Below are 25964 nucleotides of genomic sequence, written 5' to 3' on the forward strand. Positions count from 1 at the left end.
TTAATAGATGTTTTTGCAACGATTATGGGAGGGCATTAGACCTTCTTGATGATTCTCATATAAGTATCAGACCATTATGTTCATATATGCATTCATGACTTGTAGATTACATGTTCACAATGTGTTTGATGAAATGACTGTAATGGTTAGGCCTGGTTAGGTCAAGTCTTTGAGAAAAGTTTGAATGAATGTCTTTGCCTTGATGCCATTTACCATTATCGAAAGTCTCATTGAGTTTTGGGCAGTGGTCTGGACGCTGACCTGGAATTTAGGCTCAGAATATGGGACTGCAAGCACTGATCTGGAGACTTTAGGTCACAACCGTTGGCAACTAGGCTTGTGGGAGAGGTTGGAGACCCTCCACTGCTGGCATGCCTTTTTGTGAGAGTGGTTGGGATGCCAAGTCACTAAAAGTCAATTTGGCTCAGGGTTTAGGCTCAGGGAGTGGTGGTTTTGCCTCTGAGTGTCATGTAAATCCTGTAGGATGTCATTTTGTGGTTGGTCAGTTTTCGTTTGTCGATTCCACTTAACTGTAATTAGAATGTTGATTCATGTCATAGTAGCTCTCTCTTTCATGTTTACCCTGACAAGCCGGTGAAATTGGGTAATTGTGGGAGGGGTTCGTTACATAAAGTGTCCCTCGACACTAAAAAATGATACCTCCTTGATGATTAGAGAGTAAGTTTCATTTTATAAAAAAGTGCTTGGTAGAGAAAGTAGGGATGGGGTTTTCCCTTGGTGCAAAGCTCAAGTGATGATGATGGATTCTTCGATCAAAGAAATGTCCCTTGCCATCCTGTCTTTCTCCATTCTCAATTCGTTAGAAGTCTCACTCCTTGGCAAGCTGCAAGAGCTTCTACTTTTTGTTGGTTTTGTGTCCTATTCCCCAGAAAAATCTAAGCTTCCAATATCCTACAAGGTCTATTAAATGATGATTGCAGAGTCTTTGATCAAAGAAATGTCCACTCTCCCAAAAACCCTTAGAGGTCTCACTCCTTGGTACATTGTGAAAGCTTGTGCTTCATGTTAGTTTTGCATAACCTATCCCTAAAGAAAATTCAAACTTACAATATCACTCAAGGTTTATTGTCACTCATATCATCTTCTTTTATTAATTCAACATTATGACTATCGCACACACACACACAATGTCACTCATATCATCTTCTTTGATTAATTCAACATTATCATTGCCCCCCCCCACACACACATATATTATTTTATTTTTTCAACATTAATAGTTTCTCTTGAGAAATTATAAACTATGTATTACATTTTATACAAAATAGAACAATTTAGGTTCACCATTCTCCTTTAAATGTAATTTGAATACACATCTCATGTAGACACTATAACTAAAATTTATTAAATATAAATACAAAATTGATAAAAAAATCTAAATCCCAACTAAATAAGTAAGACTTTCCTTATGTGTATTTGAGTTTTTAGCGAGAATTATAATTAAACAATTTTTGTTTAAATCAATGATCTGCTATTATTTAAAATGAGTTTTTATGTGTTTTGGAGTTTTTGACCAAAATTATAATTCAACAATTTTTGATAAAATCAATGATCTTTTATTATTTAAAATAAGTTTTTTTTTATACATAAATTCAAAACCAAAAAACCTTTAAAAACTTAAATCACCACTCCAACTAATTTCACTAAATTCCCAACAAATTGATATGGAAAAAAATACAAAACACGTATAAGGGAAAAAAATAAAAATATATATTCATACTTACCACAAAATTTGCACATAAAAACCAATACAATACTTACCACAAAGTTTGCACATAAAAACCGATACTTACCACAAAGTTTGCACGTAAAAACCGATATCAATATAAATGTAAAGTTAAAAATTATGCCTCGTCTTTTTATTTACGTTTCAACATTTAACTATCATGGACCTATGATAAACACTAATTTATTTATGGTTCAAACTATAACCATGAGAAAGCTATGCTAAACCATTCTTTCAGTTCCACATTGTCACGGCTGTGGCAGGAAAAACCCTAGCGTTTCCCTCCAACACTCGGATTTCATAATCACATGGCACATGTTTTGGGGCCAAAATAAAAAGCTCACATGGGCATAAACCCCTTGAAGTCCAATGTTGGCATAAGAGCTGAAGGAGGGCACAGGTCGAGCATGACCTCGGTTGAATATATGTACGTGTATATACATGCTCAACAGTAAGCGAGGATATTGCAGGGTTTTATAATGGTTTTTTTGCAACAATTCTCTGCTCGACCTTGGGCAGTTGCCCTTTCACATTGCTGTAGTTGCAGGATTAGAACGGTGCCAACACGATATTTAAACATGGAATATGGAGTATTCACCGTCTCACACGGGCACTTCTGCAAAATTTCGAGTGTTGTGTGTATACGTCATTACCACTCTCCACTAAATTGCATAACTTATTCAATCAAACATTTCACTCCTTTCCTCAAAAAACAGAATTTGAGTTGCTTGCAACATTGTTTTAGCCTCTCCAGCACAAGTTTAATGCGGTACGATCCAGGTAATCTTCCATTGCATTCTCTTTTATTCTCTATCGCGCTTTATGGCCGCTTGGCAATCTGCAAAATGCTTATTCTCTAGAAGAAATATAAAAAACAAACTTTGGTGAATTGTGGTTCCATAAAAACACGCAAATGTTATAAAATTACAGTAAACATGTTTATTTTAACTTAACGAGTTGTACTAGGAAGTGGCCTGATGTTTATATGGAATCCGCGCTGAAGTTTTTTTTGTCAGCATTATAGTTTGCGGTAAGGAGGATTAACAGTCCACAAATTGAGTGTGTTAAGACTCTGTAAATGGGTTAGAGTTTTTCTGTTTTTGTTTTTTTGTTGTTGATAATGATGAATCATATTGGTTGGTTTTAAATATTTTTTGTTGTTGATAATGATGAATTATATTTGTTGGTTCGAAATGAGCTTGGCAAAAAAATTCTCTTATGTAATTTCTACTAAAAGACCTTGCTTAATTTAAATTAAGTTATATGAACTATTCCTTACTTGGATGTGTATATCAGAGATCAATGGCTACAGAAGTAGAAGTGCTTTAGTTTCAACAGTGCGCAAGGAGTTGGAACGGAAGAATATACTTTGCAATGACTATACTCCTGGACAATATAGTCAGCTTATATGCCCACAGGTGCAAAATAATATTCTCCCTGGGCATTTGCTTATTCATACTTTAAAAACTTTTCTCGCATAATCTGCAATAGTAAATCAAACTATTTGGAAACAACTATTTGGAAACGTTGTAATTGACATATGTGGTTAGCGGACACACTTTAAAGCAAAGTCCAATGACCTAAGGACATGGTAATAGAAGTGTATGCACTAGTAGACTTTAGCAGTCAAATCACTGTATGGAGGTGACCCCTTATCCTACAAACAAACAAGGGAGTTTCATATACCAATTTGGTGTTTGATTTGGCCGTGACCATATATATATATATAAAACATGCTTTCCATAATAAACATATTACAAATTAGAAATGAAAAAAATAAAACATAGACACAAAGAGTCCATTTTTTTAAACAAAACATTTACAAAACACTTGGAATACCTTCCAATTTTGATTTTACCCTTCACCTATAGAATGACTATAAGAGCTCTTTCCTTATAACTGAAAGTGAGAAAATATCAATGAAAACTGTTTTTTAGATAGTCAAATAGGTAAGACACGGCTAAGGCACGTGTTGGACATGCTTTTGCCATGTGTCAGACATGTGTTCAAGCGTGTTCATGTCCAACACGTGGGATATGGACACAACACCCTTGGGGACCATCTCCTATTACTTAGGTTTGAAGCAGTTTTCTTGAGAGCATACTTCAAATGTTTTGAAAATTCCTTGGGCTAGAGAAGCTGCATTTGCTCCCACCCCATGGTTAATGCCTTGGGCACTTTTGTGTGTTCGAATCCAACAGGTGGATGTATACTAGTTAGAGACAGAGGGCAAAAATCATAAATAGCCTCCAAATGTGCTTTCTATTTTTTGAGATCTGCACTCACCTGAAGTGCTTTGTCTCTTGCCTTCAGCTCGAGCTAGCTCAGATTTTTCTGTTTGAAAATTTTCTTCATCCTTTAAGGATCAATGCAGTGCTTCTCTAGGCTTCCCATCATAGTTGTTGTTGACCACTAATGGTAGATATGATGATTACTTCAACTTCTAAATCACAAAGGAATCGATTAGGAGTTACTAGACATGAAGATTTACTGTCACTTAAAAAATTGAATCTCCACTCTCAAGTTCATGGCCTTCGCAATATCTTCATCAATATTTTCCTCCAATATAATGGCCATTCATGCAATGTAATTCATGGAAAGGATTATTTGAAAACCTCTATTTGTTTCTATGAGGTAGTTGTTTTTAATTGTTTATAGGGTGACAAATTGAGTGGGTCTAATGGTTAAGAACATGTGTTTTCTCCTAGGAGGTCATAAATTCAAATCCAAAGTAGGGTGGGGCATGTGCACATTTGTAAACTTTAGCAGTCAAATTGTTGCATTGAGGGTGTTGCTTGTCCTACAATCTAAGGGATCACATAGGCTCAATTGTGACCTTAAAATTATATTGTTATTGCTATTATTATTTATCTTGGGGAAATAACGAATACCTCCACTACATAAAAGGGTTGTGCTAAAAAATATTAATCTTTCATCTTTTACGTTTTACCACTATTGAACATAATTTCTGTACTAATAGCCTTTTTGTCTTGAAATTTTGATAATTCCCTTCCCTCTTGGCCTTCCCTATTTCTTGCTCATCAATCGTCGCCCCAGTCAATCCCATCCTTCCCTTCATTCATGTAATCTTCCTCTCCCTCTGTCCCCTCCGCCAAGTCTTCCTCAGCTCCCATGGCTTCCATAGTCTCTTTTGTTAGGCTTCTCCTCCCTTTCCCTTCCCTTATCTACCTTGTATACCGTGGTTGTTGAATTTCAAAGGATTCTCTAAACAGATGATTACTTCTTATGATCTTATCTTGAGTTCATCCTTTTCTTGCATTTATTATCCATCATAAAATAATTGCACAAAGAATCTCAACAATGAACAAAAATTGCTAGTAGAATAATAAAGAGACAGCCACACAATAACACAATCATTTACCTTAGGAAAACCCACATGGGGGAAAATCCCAACAACTTTTTCAATAGAGAAATCTTCAATTCAACAGAGATACTTCTTAGTCAATAGCTAGGTCAAACCTAGTCCATCCTCCTAGTCAAGTCAACCGGCCCAAGAAACATGCTATGTTTTGCCCTTCCCTCTTATTCTTAAGCTCATCACTGCAGGTCCATTGTACCTCAGAAAATCTGCTTCTTTCTTGCCTTCTTTACATGTCCAAACATAAGAGTATGCCTCAGAACATAAGCTCGTTCTTGCCTCATAAATTCGCTGTTCCACAAAGATTTAGTATGCAAGAATCTCAGAAAAATTCGGCCTTGTATGAGTGATAGATTACCTCTTTTTGTTCTCCAAATTAGAGATGTATTTTGTCCTTTTGTCCTTGTTTTTACCGCAAAAGAGATCACATCTTGTGAGATAAAGCGAATGCCCTTTGAGGAGGTCAAATCACTTCTATTTATATAGTTTTTGCTGGCTGAATGGGTGTGACTTTGTTGGAGCCGACTTGAACATTTGGAAAGGCCGACTTTAACTTTTTTGTTGACACCTAATCATCAGGATTGGCTGAATAAGTAACTGATGTAAATAAATAATAAGAAATATGAATAGACACCAGGAGATGAAGTGAACAGTGTCTCCCTCATGTATATAATAAAGATCAACCTGAATGAATAAATGCATTGATTTGAAGAGGAGTTACTGCTTGGTCTGACATGGTATCAGAGCCAACTCCCGAAATTAGCTTTTGTGTAACTCCTAGTGTTAGTTTCCTGCCTATATTTTGCCCGGTTGCCTGAAGCCTGCTCCAGGCAGTGTCATATACATTTTAAAATCTGCGCCCTCTGTCATATGCGTTTTAAAATTTGGTGCAGTTGATGTTTCCGTTGTAGTGGCCTCCCTCCATATGCTGCTGCTCTTTCCCCACCCTCCATATGCTGCAGCTCCATACTTTGTAGCTCCATACGTTGCAGCTCCGTTGTTGCTCTCGGTTTCAAAGCTCGTCTCCAGCGTGGAAGCCGAATAGAGCTGTAATACTTTTGCACAGCGTGACACCTCGAGAAGATCTTGCAAGGCATACAAACTTTGAGTCACTGAAATATCAAAGGGGAATTCGGAACATTGAAGTGATTATCCTTTATCAAAAGCTGAGCTAATGTTGATATTTTAGCATAATTGGAAGAGCGGTTCGTGTATCTGGAATCTAAGATTTCTGAAATGGAGATCGAATTGAAGAACATGATCTCCAGGATACGCACAAGCGTTGAAAATAATGATGGCAATTAAGCCCCTTTATGCTTCAGCTACTGTTATGTTTTATGTTCTCTCGGTCGCTATATATATTGTTATATATACTGCTATTGAATCTATTTGAGCCAATGTTATATGCATTGTGACTTTTATAAATCTATGAGGATGTCCTCAATCCCTTTGAACTAGTTTAATGTCCGGGTTGAGTTTGTACTCTTTTTAATAAGAAATTGGAATGAAGATTTCGAAGATCCTGATTGTCTTGATGTCCTATCAATTTCAGGCTTCTTCCTTTGAATTTTTGCTGTAGAACAACTTGGGTGGCTATTCTTCACACTGTTAAGAATCTCTTTAGAAGACTATTGATTTCGTGTGGAAGGATTTGAAACTGGGGATAATGGACGAGGCTTGCCTGATTGTTGATCTTTGAGGGCTCTACTGTTGACATGATATTATTCATTGTTTTCCAAAAGAAGCATTAGAATATTTGTGCAACTTGTTTCTTGGTTTTCATAAGAATTTAGACTATTGCTACTACAGTGCTTTTTTTCCATCAAAAGCAGAAGTTTTTTTTACAATATGCATTCAATCATATCTATTGTGGGAATAGTTCTCACTGGCAAGGATAACTATCCTGAGTGGTCCCGGATGATAAAACACACCCTCATTTTCAATGAGTTGTGGAAAGGAGTGTGTATTGGAGACGGAGACAAAGAGCCAGAACAACCTACCTCAAACAAAGAGCTCGCCATTTGGGAAAATAAGAACAACAAAGCCTATGCATTAATTGCAGCATCTGTAAGTGAAGAGGTGAGTCGCCATATTTCGCCATTTTCAACTGCTTTCGAAGCCTTACAAAAGATGAAAAAACTCTATGACTCACATTCTGCACTTGAAGTTGTTCAATTCATGATTAAACTCTTCACTCTTGAATTGCAAAATAATGATCCTCTTGCTCTTGCATCCGAAGTAAAATCTATAATGCATGATATCAAAGCCACTAAGGTTGAATTGGATATTCCTCTTATTGCTTTTCTCAAGGCACTTTATCCTACTTACTCAAATTATCTTGAATAATTACAAGCAAATGGAAATCTCAAAGATATTACTTTTGACTCTCTTGTGAAAAAAATTGCTGAAAGAGAGAAAGATTTTGGAAAGAAGACAACCCCTGAATCTTCTGAAGAGGCTGTGTGCCTTGCTCATAAAGAAAAGAATCTTGCTCAAGATTCTTCCAGAGGAAGAGGTGGTCGAAGAGGAAGAGGAAGATATTTCAGAGGTAGGGGGGGCAGACACTCTCAAGGAGAAAAGGCAGATTTGCATTGCATATGCTGCAAAAGAAATGGATCACATGATGCCTCTACATGCAAGTTACCATGGGACAAAATTAAGCAACAAAAAAACCAACAGAAAGGTAAAACTAATGATGTAGACAAAGGTAAAGCACCTGAATCCGCTCATTATGTGGTGGCACAATGTAATATTGGAGTAAATGAAGATTTATTTGATGCTTCACTTGCTTCTTGGAAAAATGATTGGTTGCTTGATTAAGGAGCAACTTGCCACATGACTCGTAGAAAAGATTTTTTTGAAGAATTTACTGACAATGTTGATGGAGCAGTATACTTTGCAGACCAATCAAAAATCAAGCCATCAGGGCTTGGCACAATTAGGCTTAAATTGCCTGGTCTTCTAGACTTCCTTCTGCATCATGTTCTATATCTCCCACAGCTAAAGAGAAACTTGTTGTCCTTGGTCCACATCCGCCAACAAGGTCACTCCATTCATATGTTTGATGGCAAGCTTGAGGTGAGAAAAGCATCTGACCACTCACTTGTCATGAGGGGAATAGAAGAAGAAAGGCTTCTCAAGCTGCAAGGTACCTCTGTTCGTGCACAACATTTCTCATACAATTGTCATTATGAAGAAGGTACACTTCCATCAAGTTTATTATGGCATGCTAGACTTGGACATTTGAACTATGACAACCTCCGCTTGTTGAAGAAAAATGGTGTTGCTGGTTTGCCTACAATTCTTAGGAAATTTAAACAATGTGATGCTTGCATTCTAGGAAAGCATAGCAAACAATCTTTTCATGATTCACATTCAAGAGCACATAGAAAACTTGAACTCATTCATTCAGATTTATGTGGTCCAATGCCTGTTCTTTCTGCAAATGGAAATAAATATATGATGACATTTATTGATGACTACACCAAAATGTGTTGGGTTTATTTATTGAAGAACAAATCTGATGCTTTTCAAACATTCAAGAACTTTCATAAATGGATTGAAAATGATGCACAATCTCATATTGGGTCTATTCGCACTGATAATGGAAAATAATACACATCAAATGAATTTGAAAACTATCTTCGCCAACATGGGATCAAACATCAAACAACTGTGCCTTATAATCCCCAACAGAATAGTGTAGCTGAAAGAATGAATAGGACAATCTTAAATATGGTACACTCCATGCTCTTCTTCAAAAATGTAAAAATAATGTTTTGGGCTGATGCTATTCTATGTGCTACATATATAAAGAATAGATGTCCATCTAATGCTATCAAAAACAAGACTCCCTATGAAATGTGGTATGGGCACATTCTTTCGGTAAAGCATCTCAGGGTCTTTGGTTCCACCTGTTATGCCTTAATACCAAAGGTACCTAGAAATAAACTTGGTGCAAGAAGTCGTAAGTGTATCTTCCTGGGGTATTCAAACACCTCCAAAGCATACCATCTCTATGATGAAGTCAATAAAAAGTTTGTTGTATCTAGAGATGTAATCTTTCTTGAATCATCCAAAACTGACAATGTTGTTGAGCGGCAACTTGATCGCTTGGATAGATTCGCAAATGCAAAATCATTTCAAGAATTTGATAATTAGATTCCACATCTTGAAGGGGGGATTCCTATACTAGAACAACATGTGGAATCTTCTTCTGAAGCACTCTCTCCCCTGCATGAAACTCCAACAACAGATGATGCTTTAAGTGATGTGATTGATAGAATTGGGAGACTCAATCTTGATTCAGTCCCAACTCAATCAACGGAGCAGCCTGGACCATCTGAGAAAGGTCCTCCAAAGTGGCTGACAAAGACACTTGAAAGTGTTCATCCCGATGAGGTTGGAAAGACAGGAACTAGAAATTCAAACCGGCAAAATGGAGGTGATGTAGATGACTCTAATTCACCTGTTGATATGGATGTTTCTTATGATTGTGAATTGAATTTGTCTACAGATTTTGAACCAACTTCCTTCAAAGAAGCTGCTTCTCATGATGAATGGAAAGAAGCAATGCAAAAGGAGTATGATGCCCTCATAAAGAATGGCACTTGGAAGTTGGTTGATCCTCCATTAGGAACCAAACCAATTGGCTGCAAGTGGGTCTACAAAAACAAGTATAACGCTGACGGCTCACTTGACAAGCACAAAGCCAGGCTTGTGGCAAAAGGTTTTGCACAGAAGGAAGGGGTCGATTATGAGGAGACTTTTGACCCCACAACAAAATGGGCTACCATCTGGACACTCTTTGCCCTAGCAGCGCAGAACGGTTGGAAAGTCCATCAAATGGATGTAAACACTGCTTTCTTGAATGGAGATCTAAAAGAGAATGTTGTTATGCCCTAGCCTGAAGGATTTGCTGTGAAAGGACATGAACATAAAGTATGCAAACTTGTGAAATCCTTGTATGGCCTCAAACAAGCACCGCGAGCCTGGTATGAAAAGCTAACTGAGCATCTTCTGAAACTCAATTTCAAACATTATGATCTTGATGATGCAACTTTATTTGTCAAGAAAGTTGGCAAAACAGTTGTATATCTTGTGGTATATGTAGATGATCTTTTGATGACGGGGAACAATGAAAGCTACATTGCATCCATAAAGAAGGAATTGAAGAAAGGTTTTGAAATGATTGATTTGGACTATGTTCATTACTATCTTGGTATTGAAGTAACTCAACATCCTAAGTCCATATTCCTTTCCCAAAAGAAGTACATTGGAGATCTGTTGAACAAGTTTAGCATGACAGAATGCAATCCTCTTACTACTCCAATGGAACAAAACTTAAAGCTCACATCCATTGAAGGAAAAGAATTTGAGGATGCAACAAAGTATAGACAGCTTGTAGGAAGTCTCAACTACCTAACTACTACCAGACCAGACATTTCGTTTGCTGTTGGAATCCTCTCCAGGTTTATGCAAAAGCCTTGTAAGAGACATTGGTCTGCTGCAAAAAGAGTTCTAAGGTACTTGAAGGGAACTCAAGACTTTGGAATCAAATATACACAGGTGGACGACTTCAGCTTGATTGGATACTCTGATTCAGACTTTGATGGAGACAAAGAAAATGGGGTATCTACTTCAGGTTATGCTATGAGTCTTGGATCAGGAGCTGTCTCCTGGAGATCACACAAACAATCAGTTCCAGCAGATTCCACAACAGAAGTAGAATATGTGGCAGCAGCTGAGGCAACAAAAGAAATTGTGTGGCTCAGGAAAATTCTTGAAGATTTGTAGGTAAAACAAGAACAATCGACTCCACTCATGATTGACAATACCTCGGCAATAAAGTTGGCTAAGAACCCAAAGTTCCATGATCGAACGAAGCACATCAATACTAAATATCATCTGATTCGACATCATGTTGAGGCCAAAACAATCCATCTTCGCCATTGTTCCACTAATGAGCAAATTGTAGACATCTTCACCAAAGCGCTTGGAAGAGAAGAGCTTGAATGATTCAGAACGATGCTTGGACTCACCAGCATCCCTTCAGATTAAGGGGTGGAATTTTGACACCTAATCATCAGGATTGGGTGAATAAGTAACTGATGTAAATAAATAATAAGAAATATGAATAGACCCCGCGAGATGAAGTGAACAGTCTCTCCCTCATGTATATAATAAAGATCAACTTGAGTGAATAAATGCATTGATTTGAAGAGGAGTTACTGCCTGGTCTGACATTTTTGGAGCCAAAAGTTTTCTTTTATAAATTCAAAATTTTCCTTTTTACAACTGACATGAATAAGATGTTTAATATAATTTTCTTTTTGTTTTCTTTTGACTCAAGCATGAAGAACATGCTTACAGACACATCAAGGACCAAAAATATACATTATGAAGACTGACCATAGTTACAAAATTCAACAGAGGTAGCTATCCTGATCTTCTGTAGACCCCTTGTGCCCCTTCAACTTCATTGCAATCATGTCCCCCCATCTTCTCTTCTCCTAATACTCTAGACTCAATTTGTGGGTTAAAGCTCTTTGAACATGCACAAGGAGTGGTGTCCAATTTGAGGGACTTATGATGGCTTCTCTGAACCCCATTTTACACGGTATTGAGTGCATTTACAATCCTTATATTGCGTCTATTAAGCATAGTCTTATGTCTTCGATGGATCTCTCAAATTAGGTGGCCCAATTCAAAGGAATAATGGTGTAATTGAGTGTTTGAAGTTCAAAACAAGTTACATGCCTCTATTTATTAGAATAATGCTATTTTAGTGTTTACTGCTCATCTATGTTTGTAATTAGCAGTTTCTTGTTAGAAACTTGTTGTTTCTATATTCTTAGTAGAAACTTGCTGTTTTTGTAAATACAGTTGTACAGTTTTACTATTTATTGAGCTTCACTGCTCATTGTAAATTCAATTCATTTATTGATTATGGTATCAGAGCTTGGGTATTTTTCGAGATAATTTTTCATTGATTGAAAAATTCTGTGTTGCTCCCTTGGAGATTTTTTTTTTTGGCGTCACGTTTTATTCTTCTTTGGACGTCGTGCTTGTGGGTTCTGACTACTCCGAGGGTTTCTTGATTGCTGGAATATACTTTGGCGCGCGATCTTTCTTGGCGTCGGACCCAAGCCAGGTAGATTCGTGGCACAACGGAATTTGTTTCGCGATTTCCATCTCTGTTCACCAATGCGGTTGTCATTTCCAGAATTCTGGAGGCGGCTCTGGTTATTCCCATTCTACAAAATCAATGCTGTTTGGGAGAACGACAGTAAATTCGCTGATATCTTTGACGTCGAGCAGTTCAAGAGAACTCTGAAAGGCGACGTGCTGTTTGGGAGACCGACAGTGAATTCGCTGATATCTTCGACGTCGAGCAGTTCAAGAGAACTCTGAAAGGCGACGTCCAAATCATTTCTTCGCTGCCTCTGGTTGCTTTGTTTGCAGAAGCTTGCCGTTCACCGTCGATAGCGGGCACAACTGGGTGTGTGGAAGCGTGAAGGGCCCGACGGGGGTGTGCGGATTCACACGGGGTACCTTGGAGATAATCGCGTTTTTTTAACACGACTCAGATTCTAGCCATACTTTTGTCAAACCTTAAGCAAATTGCAAGAAAACAGAGGTAATTTTTTTTAACTTGCGGGTTTCGGTTTTTAACACGCGGGTTTCGTTTTTTAACACGCGGGCTTTGTCGCTATTCTACAAGGATTTTATCTCTAGCAAGGGTTAGACAGTATCTACCACCCGCGGGTTTTGGTGTAACTGCGTTCCAACAGCGTGTGTATTGGACAGTGTGCTTAATTATGTGCTAGCGTATTTAATTATGGGGATGTCTTCATTATCAAAAGCTGAAACGAATTGCTGAAGGCCTCTTTTGTCACTCTTTCGGTTGTATACGAAGGCGGTGAAGTTGATCTCAGTTTTTTTTGACGACAATTTGGTATTTCCTAGACAATGAACCTATCAGATTTTGTCCAGATCAGCCAGCATCTGCATTGAAATCTGTGCCCTCCTTTATTGTTTTTTGTGTCTTGGGAAACGTGCAGATGGCCTCGCTAACCAATCTGATGTTAGAAGGCAGTCAGCGCTTTAATGGCACCAATTATAACATCTGGAAACAGAGAATGTTGACCATTTTTGAATATAGGCGTCTTGACCAGCTCGTTTTGGGCAAAGAACTCCGTCCTGGTACAGCTGGTGCCGATCAAGATAAATTTGATGATCGAAATCGAGAGGCTGTTATGCTTCTCAAACTCTCTGTGATTGATGATCAGTTACCACAGATTCCTTCCGGCAAGACAGTTGCCGAAATCTAGCAACATCTGAAGGAACTGCACGAGACATCCAACAAGAGCAGAGCTTTCTTTCTAAAGAATTAGTTGTTCTCCATCCTCCATCATGATGGACGAACATATGTCTTTACAGGAACATCTTAACGTGATTAAAGACATTTGAGATCAGCTCGAAGCCATTGGTCGGACCATGGAGGAAGAAGATATGGTAGTCATCACTCCGAAAAGTCTACCGAAACCTTATGAGCACTTCATAGAAACACTCAACATTACCTCCACTAATGTTGATCTGAAGTTTCCAGAGTTATGCACCGAACTCATGTAGCAGGATCATTGGAAACAACAGTTTGGTAGTGCTGCTTCATCAACCTCCTTAGAAAATGCTTTTGCTGCCAAATATCAGTCCTCTCCGTCCTTTCAACAGAAAGGTTCTTCTCAGCCTTCTGATCATGCTAGGAAGAAAAATGTGCAGTGTAACCACTGTCACAAGTTCGGACACATGAAGAAAGATTGCCGACAGAGGATTGCTTCTGAACAGAAGAAACATGGAGGGTCCCATCAGATAGCAAACGTTGCAGAACATTCCAAGTAGACGGAATCTGCCTTTTATGCCTTTATGGCTAAGAAGTCCTCAGATCATGTCCCGTCTTTTGCCTAGTACATTGACTCTGGTGCATCACGTCATTTCTCTCACAGGCGTGACTGGTTTATTGACTTCTCATCTTTCAGTGATTCTGTGGTATTCGGTGGAGGTGAGGAGTACACAGTGGTTGGCAGAGGTACAGTTCAGATCTAGTCTGGTGGGCACACACTCATCTTCTTGAATGTGTACTATGTTCCTGGTATGGAAATAAATTTGCTGTTTGTCAGCCAGATTACGAGGAACTCTCCCCAGCTTGATGTAGTGTTCAGTGCACACAAATGCTCCATTATTGACAGGGAAACTCGTCTTACGGTTGCTGTTGGCTTAGAAGACCATGGCCTATACAGGCTTCTAGACACTGGTGATTCTCCAGATGTGGCTCTAGCAGCCCGTGTTTCTCCCATCAGCACTCTGTGGCATCAAAGATATGGGCATCTAAACATTCAGTATCTCTCTCAGCTATCTCGGGAAGGACTTGTGTCAGGGTTACCTGATATTCAAACTCAGCAGTTGGGAGTGTGTGGCGCCTGTCAAGCTGGCAAGCAACATCGGTCTTCATTCAAGGATGGAGAATCTTGGCGCGCATCTAAGGTACTCCAGTTAATTCATGCTGATATTTGTGGTCCTATGAATACATCTTCTATTACTGGTTGCAAATATTTTTTGCTTATTGTAGATGATTTCAGTAGAAAGATGTGGGTGTACTTTCTAAAAAATAAATTTGATGTATTTAGTATCTTTCAGAAGTTTAAATCCTTAGTTGAAAAAGAGTCTGGCGGTAATATCATAACTCTTAGGACAGATAATGGGGGGGGGGGGGGGGAATTTTGTTCTTCTGCTTTCTCCAACTTCTGTGATATCCATGGCATCAAATGGTAGTTAACTACACCCTACATTCCTCAGCAGAATAGTGTTGTCGAACGTCGCAACCGTACAGTTGTTGAAATGGTTCGTTCCATGTTACAACACAGGAGTGTTCCGAACAAATTTTGGGCAGAAGCAGTGTTTACTGCTGTCTATCTTCTTAACCGATCACCTACTCAGGCTGTTAAGGGGAAGACTCCAGAAGAGGTTTGGTTTGGCCGTAAGCCTCAGATTAGTCACCTCAAAGTGTTTGGCTCGGTTGCATATGTTTGGATTCTAGCTGCCAAGCGCTCTAAGTTGGATTCCAAAAGCCAAAAACTCATGATGACAGGGTAGAGTGACCATCACAAAGCCTATAGGTTGATAGATATAAACAGTGTTCCACGGGGACTCGTCCCCAGGGTCGGGTGCACGCATCCCTCGCACTTGGGATGGGGAGTCTCTTGGGGGTGCGTTTCCCCACGCACCCTTTTTGGGGAGTCTCGGGGAGACGCAAAGGGGTGCGTTTCCCTAGTGTGGGAGTCTAGACTCCCCAAAAAGGGTGCGTCTGGGAGTCCCCCTTCAGTGTGGGAGTCTAGACTCCCCAAAAAGGGTGCGTTTGGGCGTCCTCCTTCAAAAACGGTGCTTATGGGCGCCCCCCTTTAAATTTGTCTAATAAGACCCAAATTAAAAATTAAAAAATCAAAAAACAAAACAATTAAAAAAATTTAAAATTAAAACTAAATAGAACAAAAAAACATTAAATAACTAAAAGTTTAAAACCTAGGTTCAAACTTTGAGTTATATAAATTTAGTGTTCAAACTTTGAAAATATACTAGTATGTTTTGCTTTCAATTTAGATTCTAGAATGATGAATGATGAATTTAATTTTTAAATCAATGTAGATTGTAGAATGATGAATCATTGAATGATGAATGATATGGATCAATGTATTTGAATATTTCATTATTGATTTTTATTTTTTTAATAGAATCTCATGGTATGTATGAATAATTCAATAATGAGACTTGAGTATGTCATATGAATGATATATGTATCAAAATGAATGATGAGGATGGAACAATGATTCAATTGTCTATTTAATATTTTTATGCTTTCATTATTGAACAGTGAACAATGAATATGAACTTGAATTATATATATATATATATATACCTCGACGCCTCCCCGCACCCCCGAAATTTCCCTAAAATTTGAGGGTACTCCCACACGTCCCCCCTGCGCATCTCCCCACACCCGCGTCTCCCCGCACCAGAGTCTTGGTGGAACATTGGATATAAGCACTGGTCGTCTTAGCTTCAGTCGGGACGTAGTGTTTGATGAAGACAGAGGATTCTTTCAGTCTCCTACTTCTGAGCAGTGTTCTGAGGATCAACCTCACAATGTTCTTCTTCTGTTAGGTCCACCTGATGGGAGGGATGATGCAGCATCAGTATTTGATGATGCACTACTTGAGCTTCCTCCGGAAAATAATCCTCTTCTTGCTGCTCCTGTTGTTCCTGAGCCTCCTCCATCCACTCCTGATATTGGTTCTTCTACTCTCCGGCCTAAATGGTGGGCTAAAACTATTGGTGATCTTCGGGATAATGAGCTCCTTGAAGGTAGAACTTCCCGAAATAAGAGCAAACACCAGCCTACAATAAATTTTGCTCTTATGGCTAACTTACACAGTGTTTTTGAGCCTCAAACCTATTCAGAGGCTAAGGGTATACCTGAGTGGGAACAGGCTATGGAAGCAGAATTCTAGAGTCTTCAGAAGAATCACACTTGGACCCTTTCTAATCTTCCTACAGGGAAGAAGCCCATTAGCTGCAAATGGGTGTATAAAGTAAAATACAAAGTTGACAGGACCCTTGACAAGTATAAGGCTCGACTTGTCGCTCGAGGATTCTCACAGAAGGAAGGCATAGACTATGAGAAGACCTTTTCTCCTACAGCCAAGATGAGTACCATACGGCTTGTCCTTGCCTTAGCAGCTCAGTTCAGTTGGAAAGTCCATCAGATGGATGTAAAGAGTGCTTTTCTGAATGGTGACTTACAGGAAGAAGTCTACATGACACAGCCTCCAGGGTTCAAGGTTGCCGATCAAGAACAGAAAGTTTGTAGATTAGTCAAAGCACTCTATGGTCTGAAACAAGCTCCTCGGGCTTGGTACATGAAAATTGATAAGTACCTAATAGATCATGGTTTTCAGCGGAGTCCATCTGATGCAAACCTGTATATCAAACATATTGGTGATGATATTCTGTTTGTGGTTGTCTATGTGGATGATCTTATCATTACTGGCAGTTTAGCACATTTGTTCCATGGGATCAAATAGGATTTGTGCAGCACTTTTGATATGATAGATTTGGGACTTCTTCATTACTGTTTAGGGGTGGAAATCTGGCAGATTGAGAACAACATCTTTCTCTCTCAGTCCAGGTATGCCAGAAATCTTGTAGACAGGTTCATAATGCAGGATTGCAAACATACCACGACTCCTATGGAACCAGGGCTCAAACTTTCAGCTCAGTCATCCTCACCACTTGTGGATGAAACTTTATTCAGACAGTTAGTGGGCAGCCTCATCTACCTTACTGCCACTCAACCTGATATCAGTTTTGCAGTGAGCTACATTTCACGCTTCATGGCAGCTCCTAGGGCTGATCATTAGACAACAACAAAGCGTGTGTTGCGTTATGTAATAGGCACCCCTGATTATGGACTTCTGTACACTCGGAGTTCAGATCCTATGCTCAGTGGTTACACAGATTCAGACTGGGCTGGTTCAGTTGATGATCGTAAATCTACAGTTGGGTATGTGTTTAGTCTGCGATCCGGCGTTGTCACATGGGCTAGTAAGAAGCAGCAGGCAGTGGCTCTCTCCTCGACAAAAGTAGAATATCGGGGAGCAGTTAAGGCATGTATGTTTCCCAGGTAGGTCCTACTCCCTTGTTCTGTGATAATTAGGGAGTGCTCAAACTCGCCAAGAATCCAGTCTTACATGAACGAACAAAGCATGTGGAAACTCATTGTCACTACATTCGCTAGCTTGTTGAAGACGGATCCATTCAGTTGCTATATGTTCCCACAATGGAGCAACCAACAGACATCTTCACCAAGCCTCTTGGTCCTGATAAGTTTGTAAAATTCAGAGGGTCTATAGGTGTTGTAAATAGCTTGAACATTAAGGGAGGGTATTAGAATAATGCTATTTTAGTGTTTACTGCTCATCTATGTTTGTAATTAGCAGTTTCTTGTTAAAAACTTGCTGTTTCTATATTCTTAGTAGAAACTTACTGTAGAAACTTGTTGTTTCTGTAAATACAGTGGTACTATTTATTGAGCTTCACTGCTCATCGTAAATTCAAATCATTTATTGATTACTATTGATGACCTTACCAACAACATTTTGGGAGTTGAATTAGAGAACCATATCCTTAAACAACTGGTCACAAAAATGAAGAGTGAGGAAAACTAATCCCTTCACCTCCCTTAGGATGGTACCCGCTTCCTTGCACTCAAAATTTTTGACATAAAAAACATTGAGGAAGAATTGATTTCATGGGCGCAAATTATTAAGGGGAAGAAGCATGTCCCTCACTCATGGAGGTAGAGGTAGGAATCCAAGTCAAAATTAATGAGAAGTGCCTTAGGTGTGTCAAAGAGTTGAATTTTGAGAGTTCATGTTCTCCCTCATTCATGTTCCTTGAATCCCCTATAGGGAGGTCTTTCTTTCCTCTATGACACCATGGACTTGAAAGACCTTAACCTTGAGCATGCTTGGGCCTAGGCCAATGTGATGTTGGTCCTTTGGTTTTGGTCGCCAAGAGTTTCTTCAAGTGCTTCAAACTAAGAGAAGACTATTCTATCTACTCCATATGATATGGATGCTGATCTCACTAGGTACTAGCTGGATGAGTTCAAACAAGCTTGCGAGCAAGTCTTCAAAGAAGGTGAAATGAGCAACCATTCGTGATCATTGTCTAATGATTTGATAGTCCCCTCTTTTTGGGTGGTTAGGCCTTAGATCTTCTAAGTGATGCCTTTGGTAAGGTGTTGTGGGGTTGTCCTCTCTTTCCATTACTTATTTGAAGTGTAATGGAGCTATTTGTTCTTCGCTTAGCATGAGTATGATGTACCTGTGTCTTGTGTTTGTTGATTTGAGGTAGCATCGAATGTGCTTTAGCCATGAAAATTGGTGGAGAGGCTAAAGCACATGAGATCTCCAAGACCCAGAAATGGTTTGGATAGATTGTACCCGGTTTGGGAGATATTAACATAATTAATATTTTTAATGGAGTTCCTAAGTCTAAACTTGGGAAAAATAAAATATTAATGGGTATTAATATAAAACTAGGTTAGAAGGTTCCAAAAGTCATGGATCAAGCCAAATCTAATTTTCGCTGTTGATTAGAGATTTAATCTCGGCCGTTGAAGGACCAACAGGAAAAGTATAAGAGGAGGCTTGAGGGTTAGTTGGAGAACACACTAGAGTGATCAGTAATTTGTTTTGCTAGAGCGGGGTTGCTAAGTAAAGTCGAATCAGTGATCAGTAGCGAGGGGCAGTGAGTACTGGGCAGAGAGGCAGAGAGAGTGCTAAGAGACCAACGCAGAAGCAGAGAGTGAGAGGCAGCAGCCAGTTCAGGCCACGCAGAGCCCAGTAGAGACAACACAAAGACCAGAGGGATTGCGTCATCCACGCAAAGGCTGCAGGAGTGACGCAGAGGGTCCCAGAGGCTGCATAGTGCCTCAAAGGGTTGACGCAGAGAGGTTTGAGGTTGATGTAGGGCGGCAGGAGGCTGACGCAGAGGCCAGAAGGGCCAACGAAGAGCTTCAAAGACACTAGGGAGGGTTTCGTGGGACAGGTTTTCTGAATCCCTGTTTCCGAATAGAGAGGTATTGCTGTCGTGTCTTTTTCTCTGTTGGGTGAGCCGGTTAGGCACCTAGTTGTACTCAAGGAAATACTGCATAATAATAAACCCTCAGAATAGCTGCATCGGTTTTCCCGCATTGGGTTTTTTCAGGGACATTTGTCCAAAATTAACGGTGTCACTTGTGTGTTTGTTTTCTTTCAGCTGATGATCTGTAGATTGTGACTGTATTGTGTTTATTTTGATATTTAAATGTTTTAAATAACTTTTTCAAAATTTACAAGTAGAAGAAATAAACAAGCAAAATAAAGATTAATTTTCTAACGGATAGACTTAGAAAATTCAGCATGGTATCAGAGGGTGGTTGCAAATCACAGGAAAGCTGAAGGCATCAGTTGAGCAGAGCATCTGCAACAGATTCAACTGTCTCGAGCGACAAAGCTGATCCTTGCAGAAAGCGACAGAGGACAGGTTGACGCAGAGGGACTGCGTCATCAGTCCGAGCTTGAGAGAGGCCAACGCAGAGGCTGAGGAGGGCAGAAACAGGCTCACCCAGAGGCCAGGAGGGCTGACACAGTTGGTTGAGGGAGCTGTTTTGCTGGTGCCAGGATTGCGCAGAGCCAAGAGGCTCAATACTTCAGAGGTTGGGGCGAAGGAAGCTGTGGGCAGTTTGCAGGAGCGAAGCTGGTGGGGTACTGTGGTCAGAACAGTACCTATCAAGGCAAAACCAAGGTAGAGGGACTTGCTACCGAGGCAGATTTCTAGCCAAGGAATCCGGATCAGTGTTGCAGTTGCACAAACGATCAGAGAGGGGCAACTTGATAGTTGGCAGAAGGATTTCCAGGAGGGAAATCGAGACTCAGAGGGAGTTTCAGAAGAGAACTTCTAGACGAGAAGTAGAGAGACTCAGTAGGAGTCGAAACGAGAACTTCCATGTGGGAAGTAGAGAGACTTAGAGGAGTCGACAGAGAAGAGCAGAGAGATGGCCGTGAATGGGCTAAGGGATCAAGATAGGCTGGACGAAGCGTCCAACTTTGTGGTCTGGAAGGCCAGGATCCTGTCCATTCTAGACAGACATCGCATCAAGTGAGAGTAATGGCTATCCTAGTTGACTTGGTAGCTAATGAAAGGTATGAGGAGGCAATGGCCAAGGCAAAATGCATCATCCTTGATGGGGTCAAGGATCATGTGGTCCAACATATTGCCAAGAAGGAGATGGCGAAGGAAATGTGGGATACCTTGAAGACGCTGTACTAGCATACTTCCGTGCAGAGGAAGATGCTACTTGAGAATCAACTACGGTCATACCAGATGCAGAAGGGAGAGCATATATCTCTCTTCCTTGGTCAGTTGAAGGAGATCCAGGACCAACTGACTTCCATAGGGGCCATGCCAGATCAGGAATTGATGGTAATAACGCACTAAACGCAGTCTCCGAGGAGTGGGAGACATTTGTCCAGAGCATACTGGGCAGGGCGAATCTTCCAGATTGGGAAGAATTGTGGGTGGCTCTTCGTCAAGAAGAGATCAGACGGTTGACCAAGACGAGAAGTAGCAGCAAAGGAGTTCGGATCAAGAAGGAAGAGGAAGAGGATGCAGTTCTGGCATCTGCCGGAAAGCAGGAGAAGAGGAAGAAGGACCTCTCCAAGGTCAAGTGCTTCCACTGTGGGGAACTGGGTCATTATGCGAACCAGTGTCTGAGGAAGAAGAACAAGGGAGAGGCGTCTGACTCTAAGGTAGCGCCAGTGAAGGCGGAGAAAGAAGTCGAGGATGACGATTGTGCCATGAGTGTTCATGTGCCACTAGAGAAGAAGTGGGGTGACATCGAGCTGTAGTTAGGAGGACTACATGTGATGAGGGGCAGGATCCTTGAGGTACCCAACCTCTTGGATTATACCTTGCTACGAGAGCCCCGAAGAGAGAGTAGCAGGATTGGCGGATGTCGCTAGAGACGGATGCAGATGAAGCGACAGAGAGTGCTACAGTGCAGGTGTCCTCGAACAACGCGAGGCTAGCAGGGTGCAACAGTGCGAGAGGCACGAGAGTGTTGCAACGGTGCAGGATGGCACAAAGAGGTGTGCAACGGTGCGAGATGCAGGGAGTTGTTGCAGCAACACAGAGGTTAGTAGAGGGAGCACTTGTTAGCGGCAGAGAGAGCTTCAACATCGAGAGTGTTTCTAGCCTGATAGGGATGTCAGAAGTTGGGTGGATCAGTTACTTACTTCTCAGTAATTGAGTTGCAGTGCAGTAGCAGTTTGCAGTAGCACGATGCAACATGATGAGAGGGGGATGCAGTGTTGGGAGTATGGACCAGTAGCAGCACGGATGCAGAGGGAGCTGCCATATGGATGCAGCAGTGGCAGTGGCAGGGCCATGGGCAGCAGTACAGGATGCAACAATGCAGAGGATGTTGGGCGGGGAGGCCTAGCATCAGCACAGGTACTGGTGCCAGATAATCAGAGTGATGCTTAGTGTGGAGTATTACTAGAGCACAGTCCTTGCTAAGAGGGAGTGTTGAGCTGGGGTAGCATCAGAGTGTTGATTTGGGGTAGCATCGGATGTGCTCTAGCCATGAAAATTGGTGGAGAGGCTAAAGCACATGAGATCTCCAAGACCCAGAAATGGTTTGGACAGATTGTACCTGGTTTGGGAGATATTAAAATAAATAATATTTTTAATGGAGTTCCTGAGTCTAAACTTAGGAAAAATAAAATATTAATGGGTATTAATATAAAACTGGGTTAGAAGGTTCCAAAAGTCATGGATCAAGCCAAATCTAATCTTAGTCGTTGATTAGAGATTTAATCTTGGTCGTTGAAGGACCAACAGAAAAAGTATAAGAGGAGGCTTGAGGGTTAGTTGGAGAACACACTAGAGTGATCAGTCATTCGTTTTTCTAGTGCGGGGTTGCTAAGAAAAGTCGAATCAGTGATTAGCAACGAGGGGCAATGAGTACTGGGCAGAGAGGCAGAGACAGTGCCCAGAGATCAGCGCAGAAGCAAAGAGCGAGAGGCAGTAGCCAGTTTAGGCCACACAGAGCCCAACAGAGACAACACAGAAGCCAGAGGGATTGCGTCATCCACGCAGAGGCTGCAGGAGTGACACAGAGGGTCCTAGAGGCTGCGCAGTGCCTCAGAGGGCTGACGCAGAGAGGTTTGAGTCTGACGAAGGGCAGCAAGAGGTTGACACAGAGGCCAGAAGGGCCAACGCAGAGCTTCAGAGATGTTGGAGAGGGCTTCGTGGGACAAGATTTTTGAATACCTGTTTCCAAATAGAGAGGTATTGTTGCCGTGTATTTTTCTCTGTCCGGTGAGCCGGTTAGGCACCCAGTTGTACTCAAGGAAATATTGCATAATAATAAACCCTCAGAATAGCTGCACCAGTTTTCTCGCATTGGGTTTTTCCGGGGACATTTTTCCAAAAATAATGGTGTCACTTGTGTGTTTGTTTTCTTTCAGCTGATGATCTGTAGATGTTGTGACTATATTGTGTTTATTTCGGTATTTAAATGTTTTAAATAACTTGTTCAGAATTTACAAGTAGAAGAAATAAACCAACATAATACAGATTAATTTCTAACGGATAGACTTAGAAAATTCAACAATGTTCTTTTCCTCATTGAGACCCATGCAAGCCCCTTGCACAAGCTCCTAGTTATAACTTATCAGCCATTAGTTTTGGCTTACAGGCAAGATGCTCGCCATTTGAGTGGTTTGATAATTTGAAGAGATAGTTGTTTTGGTATGAGATTCATGTTGTAGCAGTGTTTTGATGGTTGCCTTTGATGAGAATGCATAATTTGTATGGATGCAAATTCATGGTTGTGCTCCCTTCTTATGAGATGTCTATATTATGGTGGTTTATTATTTCCACTTTGCTTCCTCGAGTTTCACTATTCATGATTAATCAGAGAGTGAACCATTCTTTGACTTATACTTGGATTACCTCTCACTATTCCTCGGCTTGTATTTGGACATCTGTCATTATTCGTTGACATGTGATGTTATTCTCTTGAGGGATTTCAATGCTCAAACTAGGTCTCTACAAATATTGATGCATGATAGATCTAAGGATGCGCTTTTTCTTTAGGAGATTGACTTAGTCTTAATGGAGACCCACAAGATTTTTGAGGATATGTTAGCCCCCCTTACAAAATATGGATAACACATTCTTCAACCCGTCGAATCTCATGAACTTCTTCTCTTAAATGGTCTCCCTTATATTTTGGATTCATATGGCTTCACTTGTTCCCCTCACAATGGTGGGGCCAATGTGATCGGTTACTTGGCCAACCAAGATTTGCTTTTTGACATCCAACACCTTATTTTCTCCACCCCTCTCCTTGTTGTGAACCACGCGCTCATCACCATCTCCCTTCATATTCCCTCTGTCCCCCTCCATTGCATCCTTCTCTAATGTACCTTTGTCTACCATCCATTTCCATGAGGGCCTTTTAGATAATTATACCTCTCACATTTGCATGTTGTTGCCATCCTTTCCCCTTCTTTCATTCCATAATTTGACTTTGGCCAAGTATGAGATCCTTTCCAAAGCCAGTTGGGACATTGCCTTGGACTTGTACCCTCACACCATTCACCATCACTGTCGTGCTGCTAGACTAGGCTTTTGTCCCATGAATTGTTGGGTTGATGAAGAATGTAAGGCCCTTCATAGGCAGTTCTAGTTCACTCTCACTCTCAATCACCTTCCATTCCCTGCCTTCGCAAAAGTTACGAATGTGTCGTCCATTGTAAAAAGCAAGAGTTCCTTTTTATCATGAGATGCGAGCTTTAGAAAGCCCTCCTCCATTTGCTTAAGACCTTTTTGTACACCCTTTTCCCATTCACAAAATACTCTCTTGCTCAATCTTGGTTCTCAGCCCATTTTTTCTCACACTAATTCCTGTTGAATTTTGTGCAACTAAGGGAGAAATTTCCTTAAAACACTTTATGAAGCAAATTATTTCCATGTGGCTCCACAAGTGCTATGCTAGCTCTTCTAGATGGTCAATTCGACTTGCCTAGAAACTTACATGATGGCTAGTTGGCTTGCTTTGAAACACTCTCATTTAGATCACATGGTGGCTATATAAAGAGGTTAATTTGCTTTCCTTGATATGTAATTCGATCATGCACACATTGCTCATCTGCTGTCTTACGTGAAGGTATTTAAATAGATGTTGAAGGGTCAGATCAAGTGAAGAAATTTCTCTTCTATCTTTTATTGAAGACTGTGATTTGGTTGTTCATTATTCTATGATCTGAGCTCATTGATTGGTTAGAGATTATAACTGCTTCAGGCCTGTAACTAGGCCGAGATTTACTTCAGATCTGCCTCCACAGATCTAGATCTGATACATTTCAGATCTACCTCACACAGATCTAGATCCGAGCCACCTCAGGATGCCATTTTAGAATTGTGATCTGGTTCGAGCTTTTGCCTTCACAGATCTTTATTCTATCTCAAGTTTGAGCCTCAGAAGGGAAGAAGATCTGAGATCTGTCTCTGTGGTATGGTGAGAGGATCAACCTCTTATTTCAGATCTAGCTGGAAGACATTGTGAAGAAGACCTTAAAACTTGTGGAAGCTAATATCAGTGGCAGATCTCTTATCATCACTGGTGATCTCTTTCACATTGGTGATAAAGATGTCGCATCAATATTTTATCTCTGTCATTGCTAGTAGATTTATTGGAAGCTTGCTATTTCATTTCATCATTAGCAGATCTAGTGGAGATTTCTCTCTCGCATTTTTGGAGATTTCTTTCTTGCATTATTGTTTGGCAAATTTCATATTATTGGCAAGATCTCTATCTTGTATTATCATTGGTGGCAGATCTCCCTTGTATCAGATCTCACACTTCAGAAGATCTGTCCTAGTTTAAAAAGGGGTAATGTTGTGGTCATTGAGAAAAGGGTTTTGTACTCTGCTTATGTATCTTTGCTGAACATTTAATGAAGATATAGTAGAAGAATATTCTTAAAGGGTTTCCCCGACAGTGGGGTTTTTCCCTGGTCTTGGACCAAATTTGCTGTCTTATTTCTTTTTGACTGTCTTCTATATGGTTATTGGTTACTGTTTGAACTTAAAGATTGAAGGTCTAAGTTAATTAATTGCAAAATTTAACATTGTATCAGAATGGGTTGAAGGTAAGCTCAAGAACAG

General features: G+C 40.3%; 1 protein-coding gene across 7 annotated transcripts in view; it reads left to right on the forward strand.

Annotated features, from left to right (window-relative positions):
- Nucleotides 1–1929: 1929 nt before the first annotated feature.
- Nucleotides 1930–25964, forward strand: part of LOC149227905 (toprim domain-containing protein) — a 422908-nt gene continuing 398873 nt past the window's right edge. For 2 of the 7 annotated variants that reach the window (XM_089377958.1, XM_089377959.1), the window contains exons 1-2: nucleotides 1934–2527; nucleotides 3044–3165. In XM_089377958.1, the coding sequence (XP_089234084.1) occupies nucleotides 2227–2527; nucleotides 3044–3165 (423 nt within the window). In that variant the 5' untranslated portion in view covers nucleotides 1934–2226. Of the gene's footprint in view, nucleotides 2528–3043; nucleotides 3166–25964 lie in introns of all 7 variants that reach the window. The other 5 variants (XM_089377960.1, XM_089377961.1, XM_089377962.1 and 2 more) reach the window with 4 other exon arrangements.

The sequence above is a fragment of the Pinus tabuliformis genome, chromosome J (genome assembly GCF_031772625.1).
Source record: "Pinus tabuliformis cultivar Carrire ecotype Pingquan chromosome J, CPIR1, whole genome shotgun sequence".
In the NCBI taxonomy this organism is placed as follows: domain Eukaryota; kingdom Viridiplantae; phylum Streptophyta; class Pinopsida; order Pinales; family Pinaceae; genus Pinus; species Pinus tabuliformis.